Source organism: Phragmites australis, chromosome 8 (assembly GCF_958298935.1).
Source record: "Phragmites australis chromosome 8, lpPhrAust1.1, whole genome shotgun sequence".
Taxonomy (NCBI): Eukaryota; Viridiplantae; Streptophyta; class Magnoliopsida; order Poales; family Poaceae; genus Phragmites; species Phragmites australis.
The window spans coordinates 33,295,604-33,302,757 of record NC_084928.1 but is presented as its reverse complement, the minus strand read 5'-3'; the positions used below and the strand labels follow the sequence as shown (position 1 = coordinate 33,302,757).

Sequence of the window (7,154 nt, the reverse complement as noted above, 5' to 3'; positions counted from 1 at the left end):
CTTCGTAACACTTCCCAACCGAGAACACTTCCTAACATTTCATTTTCATCACAGTGACAGTCAAAATCGCAACTTCATCACAAGTCATCTTCTATCCACGAGCAATATGACCAATTCTACAGAGACATATTGCTAGGATTGATGGTCATCACAGATTTGGAGAGTTTGGAGACTTGGAGTGGAGGTGTACCTGCAGTAGAGCTATCGATCTTGGCATCGTCTGTAGACAGCGGCGGCACCGCCTCCAGGAGCAAGCAGCCCAAACCCAGGTACTTCTCCGGTGGCCTCGAGCCAGAAGGGGCTTTTCCAGTTGGTAGCATCGCGAGTTTCCTGGAGAAGGGGAGGGTCGGGAGGGCGTCGACAGTTCGGCACATCGCGACGTCAGGGGCTCTGCTGCCGCTCTGGAGCAGGAGCATCGACCACCGAGCACATGAGCTGGAGTAGGCGAGCAGTAGGGTGGGGGAGGCCAAGAGGGTGACAGGGTGTCGCTGCACGCTTGACGCCTACACACCTGCGCTTGCAGGCCACGGCCGGTGGCCGTGCCGCGCATGGCGCACAGGCTCAGAGAGGACGGCACGCCGCACGCAGGCCTGGTGCCCTCGTCGACGGCAACTGCGAAGGGACCATGACTCCACCAGCAAGCGGATCCGCGGCGGAACGGCTTGCTGCAGACGGCCGGCACGCAGGACAGCGGGTGGCCGACGAGTGGGGAGCGCAGGAGAGCAGGAGAGTAGGCGGCCAGCCGGCCAGCGCGCGGCGTTGGCGCTTGGGTGAGTGAACGGTGGCTACTGGCAAGCTTGGCTACTGGCAAGCTCCTGGGTGACCGGCGAGTCACGAGTGCACGCTGCACGGTGGCGACTGGCGAGCGCGGAGCGCCTGGCGGCTGGGCGAGTGCACGCGTGGCTGCGTCAGCACCTGGGCCTTAGTGGGCTAGGGTTGCGGGAGATGTATTCAGGCCTTATCCCGCGAAGGAAAAACGGGAATATCCCGCATAAAAACGGGAAACCGACAAAACGGACGAAAATAGCTCAAACCGGTTTCTGTCCCGTTCTCGCCAGACCTATACCGTTTTCGTCCCGTTTCTGAATAAGATCCGAAAATACGAAAACGAACGGGAAAAAACGGGATACGACACCAGGACAGGACGGAATTTTCCCGTTCCGTTTTCATCCCTACTCTGAAGAAACTAACACTTGCGCTGAGCACGTCTACTTCGATTTGGTTGCGCCGATAAAGTCTACATTGTACGTCTGGTTAGGATCATACATAATACTGTTTTCTATAGTGCCAAGAGTCTGAAACTTCTTTTGCAATCGTGCCAATGTATGGCTCCAAAATTCTGGCGCCCGAAACTGTTCTCTATAGTTCCTTGCTTCTGCTCCTGCATCAGTGCATCTGAATAACAAGCTTCATATATACGCAGAACGGGAAAGGGAAAGTTACTACGAAAACCAAAACCAGTAGAAAGAAAAGAAAAAAGAAATAGGGCCATGCATTCAGTCACTCATTGATAGGCATGACCTCATGCATTCCATCTTGAGCTTACAAATCCATTTCAGCCTAGCAAATAAATTTAGGCGTTTTTGCAGTGTAAGACCATGGCATTCTCAAGGCATGTAACGCGACGTGATTCTGAATCCTGCAGTTCAGAGGTCGGAAGTAAAAATATGCATAATACATCTTTCTTGCAAATGCTCTGAAAAAGAGGTGATTATAGATGATCAAGTTTAAATCGAATAAATCTGATGAATGAGTTTGATTCGTATAACGCAAGAATTATCATTGCTCAATAGTCACCATAAAGCACGTAATTCTTAGCCTTTACAAGCAGAGACATAGCTACACATCAGAATTTCTAAGCACCTGTCTTGCAGTAACTATTCACTGGGCAAAAATGCAATATCCAGGCAAATCCTGCTTCCCTCGTCCCATCACTATACACACACCGAAAAAGGTCCCCATGCTAGTACTCTATACAGCAATCAGTAGCAAAAAGTAAGAGAAGTATGATAGACCAGGGGAGAAATATGGGTGCACTCCGTACAAGTTAATTGAAATGCTGGCGGCTGGAACAATCTCTCAAGCGTTGGACGAGGGTTATGATCTCACTGGCCTTCTGCTGTGTCTCTCATCAATCATCTTCAGCCCCACATACCTGTTCAATGTTAATAAGCACAGCTATCATGTCAATTGCTACTGTAACATTGTTAACAAAATAGCTATATGAAACTATATGTTAGTGCGAGTTTTTCTTCTTCTGAAAATAAGAGGACTGCTTTCAAACTTGCACACGAGACATTTGTGTATAGTGGCTTGATGACCAAAATCCCTCTAGCCCGTAAAGAAGGGGTCCTGTGTTTGTACATTTCCTTAGATACAGCCACTACTACCAAGCAGATTAAAGTATCACATACGGCAACATGGCATCCAGATATGGATACGATGACATACTGATTTACTTCACGGCTTTATCTACTTTATATACTTGCATCTGACATTACTCTATAGTCCATACCAAAAATATTCCACCTAGAAATAAATGTATGAGGCAGAGCTCCTGTTTTTGTTTCAAAAAAGAAATGAATGTAAGTATTCCAATTCATACCTGCCCATCATCAAGATTGTAGCTTGAGGATTTGTCCCAGGTGTCTCGCTGAATGTTGATGCATCCACCACACGAAGTGCACGCACACCAATTACCCGGAAATCCCTATCAACCACCTTACCAACTACACACCCTCCATGATAATGCCACAACGTTGCCACAGTCTGCTGGCAGAAATTTGCTAGAGCCCTATCGTTTGTTCTCCAGTCAGGTGGCAGCGCTGTCCCAACAATCCTGAAGTCCCTCCTAACAGGCCCTCTCCTATTCACTGATCCAACTGCTGAACGAAACCCGTCCATTGCTCTGCTCTCAAGCACTTCCGCCACACGGCGCACACCCAGGACACATCGTGCCAAGTCCTCAGGACGGCTTAAGTAGTTGAAGCGCAAAGCGGGGCTCTCCAATGGATTAGTTGATGCAAGCCATAGTGAACCCTCGGATAATGGGCCAGGAACCTTTTCCATGATAGTTGCCACAGTAACATAGAGTGGTGTAGACGAGCCAATGAAAGGACTAGAAGAGCTCAATGTGGGAGCAACTGGGACAATGTATGATGCTGCCTCAAGGTAGGAGGCAGTTCCGCTAGCTGAAGGGATGCCGACTACCTGAATAAGGGAGTGATCAATGGGAACTGATGGGATGATGGAGATGCCATTGCGAGGGTTGTCAAATATATGCTTGCCGACATCAGGGACGTCAGCAGAAACAGGGATGTTTAAGTAGGAAAGATCACTTGCAGGGCCAATGCCACTGAGAAGCAGTAACTGAGGACTCCCTAGAGCACCTGCTGAAAGTATAACCTCCCCACCAGGGCGCAGCAGGGCATGGTGTTGCTCAAGAAGTCGATCCTGGTATACAACACCAATTGCTGCTGCTACTGGCTGTGGAGATCTTCCAGGGCGAGCGGCTGGCCAAAAACAACAAAATGGAAACAATTCACTTAGTCATAAGTAAAACAGTCAAGAATAAAAATTTAGTGATTTAGTGCTGATACAAAAAGAGTCCATTGAGGAAATTTTGGACAATAGCTTTGAAAAAGTGAAAGAGTTAACCCAGTGCGTTCTCTGGAAATTTTGAACAGATGATGAGCGAACAGTAACCAATCCACAAAAGTTTTAGCTTGTATTGACATGCCTTTCAAAGTCATTGTGCTACTCCTAGTCTACTCTGTGTTTCTGTTCAGTTTAGATCTTACCTAGCAAACAAGATGGTGATTAAATATCAATTATATACATGGAATACACATGCCTATCCTAGAATATTCCACTAAACAGAATAGTGAGCAAATTAGCATATCCTGTAGGAAATACCTCCTCGACATCCGATATGAAAAGGCTAATAATGTCGATTTGGAGTCCACTACTAAAAGTTCAAAAAAGTTTTAAACATTGTTCTTTCTTACATGTTACACATGCGCATGAGTCTTGAAAATTTTGTTTCTTAAATCTACCATGACTTCCAGTTAGGTAGCTATTTTAATGGGATTCAGCCACAATGCTGCAATGTAATGGTGCACAATCTGTCACACAAATACCCTTTCCAAATTATTACAAGGACCAGGAGGTAACAAGCAAAGAAGTTCATGAATGCATCTCTCACCAGGGTCAATCGGGTTGGTGATGATGCGGGTAACTGTAGCACGGATAGCAACACGGAGACGGCCAGGACGAGCAAAGGCAAGGAGGTCCGCAGCGCTGTGGCGGCGGCCTGATGCATCAAAGGTAGTGGCACCAACCTTGGTCCCAGCAACATGGTCAACGGTGAAGCCGTTCCACGGCGTGACATTAGCTTCCAGCAGCGCGGCCCTCACCGCTGCCTGCCACCCGTGTACCCCCGGCTGGAACGTCATTTGTCTCTCTATCCACTCATATGATGCGTTCACCAGCCGCATATCCCAGTTAGTCACTTGAGCACCCTGAATCATCAATGATCGACAAAAAATACTCATATATTACTCAACTCGCGTGAGATGAATATATTAATGACCAACCATGTAATCCTATGAAGAAAAACTGAAGCAACTTAACAGTTGACACACTGAAATATGCAAGCGCACACAACAAACGGGATGAACACCTGTATCAAGCGCGGAAGCCTTACACGGCCCAGCCGCTTGCGGTAACACGAAACACGCGCACATCAGTATCCGCAAGCACGGTCTCGCATCAAATGATTATCACCGATGTATGCCCAAGCATATGCCACCAAACGCACTAGAAAGCATGGAAGAAGGGTGAGAAACCGACCTCCCCGTGGCCGCTAAACCAGCCCGGGTGCGCGCGCGAGTAGAACCCCGCGTTGATGGCCGTGCCGCCGCCGAGCACGCGCGCGCGCACGTTGGGGACGCCGTCCTCGGACGTGAATCCCTGCGCTGGTGCGTCGGACTCCGGCGAGGGGTCCGCCATGGCGAGCGTCCTCACGAACCCTCCGGCCGTCGCGAGCGCCGGGAACTCGCTGGGCGCGCCGCCGCGCTCGAGCAGGAGCACACGCCCGCCGCCGGGCCCCGCCAGCGTAGCCGCGAGCGGGCACCCAGCCGTGCCACCGCCCACCACGATGTAGTCGTACTGCTCCACCGCTGGCATCGCCGCCGCGTCGAGCAGGTACCGTGCGTACACCGGCGGTGCCCCTGCGAAACCAAACCCGCCATAAATCAGACACTGCAGCCGGATCCCTCGGATCACCCCTACCGATCAGGGCCCCGTCGCTCCGAAGCCTCTCGTTACCTCCGAAAGCGCGGGACTGGGCGGCGGCGAGGGAGGGCGCGAGGACGAGGCCGAGGAGGAGGAGGAGGTGGAGTCGCGCGGAGACGGCGTCCATGGCGCGCGGGGTGTTAGGGTTTGGCGACGAGGTGGGTGGGGCGAGTCGCCGGAGCGGAGAAGACGAAGTGGGTTTGGGGAGTGGAGGGAAATGCGAGTGGCGCTCGCGGAGCGGGAGGAAGGAGGACGGCATTGCGAACGTGTTGGCACTCGGCTTGGTACGGTCCCGGAGAAAAGGCCCAGGAGCATATGGTTAGGTTAGCCAGGCCTACTGGTATTGGGCCGTGGGCCGAAACAAGTGAGTACATTCGCTCTTTCTAAACCTTTGACTTTTCCATTTGCCAAGATCTCTTTTCCTCCAGGCTCCGTGGTTCTGGAGACAGATAAGATTAATCTAATGCGGTGCTAAAAAATACTCTTGTAGCCGTCTATTTTTCATAAACTTTCAGACAATGGATATGAGTCGTTGTCTAATGACTTGTAGCTGTCTTCAACTCCCGACTACCTACTGATGTTGACTTTGCTCTCTCGCCTCCGGCTCACCTCCACATGGATTCAGCGGGCTGTCTCCGCTCATCCTTGCCCTAGCATTGTCCACCGATCGTCCTTCGCAACTCATGGCTGGTGGTGTCCTCATCGTCTCAATCCTCCTCCCCCATACCTACCTCCTCCATCGGGCTAGCCTGCCGTCACCAAACTTTCTCTAAGCCTAACACCCGTCGGAAAGCCACCGCCACCAATCATGAAGTCCTAACCCTACCATCACTAACCCTGTCACTAAAATTTACCGTCGCTAACTCTGTCACTGAAATTTAGAAGGCCTCTTAATCTAAAGTTTGATCTGATCTCTTCGGGTTTTGATTCAACGTCATGTGGTGTCATCTTTTGAGAAAGCAATTTTATGATGTACTTACTAGTCTCACTGTTGTCCGGGTTTCTTACCGCCCATGTTTTTTTTAATAGCATAGAGCATAAGCTAGCGTTTGGGTGCTAATTGGCAAGGATGTGTTTTAATTTGGCCTTACACTGCCTCAAATGATGTAAGTCTTGTCATGGCCGCAGACATTGCGTCGGCCTCTAGTTATGAAATTATTTTCCATCTTTTAAGATCTCTTTTCCTCTCGGATCCGTGGCACTAAAACAGGTGCGCTTAGGTGTGGGTTTTCCTAATGAAAAGGTGCTTAGGTGTGGGAGAGTATGGGAGATGAGTACTAAGAAACATGGTTTTACGAACTATAACCCCAACCTCACAGGAGATTAGTACTATGAAGCATGGTTTTACGAACCATAACCCCAACCTCACACACCCGCGTATGCAAACACCTCATTTTAGATGGTTACTTGCTCCCACAAACCAACGAGCATGGATGATGGATGCAACGCAATTTTTGGCATCTTCTCAGTTCTCACCAGCGGCATGTATTGTCCAATATTGATGTCTGATAATATGTGTATAATTAAATAGGGTACATTTGAGATCAGAGATCGAGTAGAAAACAAGACACGTAATGTAGATAGGTTCGAGCTCTTAATTAGAGTAATATCTTACATCCTGTGATGATGTGCTGTATATGGATTATCTCGAGTACAAAAAATATGGATAGATCTATTACAATGAAGGAGATTGGATCTAGATTAATCTTGGGTTAAAGTCGTCAAGTATCTCTTGTGATGATGGTGTTGTATATGGATTATCTCGAGTACAAAAAATGTGGATAGATCTATTATAATGAAGGAGATTGGATCTAGATTAATCTTGGGTTAAAGTCGTTAAGTATCTCTGATTGCTAGGA

At 49.0% G+C, this 7,154-nt stretch overlaps 1 protein-coding gene across 1 annotated transcript; it reads right to left on the bottom strand.

The window, feature by feature from the left end:
- Positions 1-1,875: 1,875 nt before the first annotated feature.
- Positions 1,876-5,554, bottom strand: LOC133927763 ((R)-mandelonitrile lyase-like). Its single transcript, XM_062374165.1, has 5 exons — positions 5,329-5,554; positions 4,852-5,231; positions 4,205-4,520; positions 2,606-3,512; positions 1,876-2,155 (listed from the first exon to the last, which is right to left on the bottom strand). Exons 1-5 carry the CDS (start codon positions 5,552-5,554, stop codon positions 2,098-2,100), a joined length of 1,887 nt encoding a protein of 628 aa, XP_062230149.1. The 3' UTR covers positions 1,876-2,097.
- Positions 5,555-7,154: the final 1,600 nt, after the last annotated feature.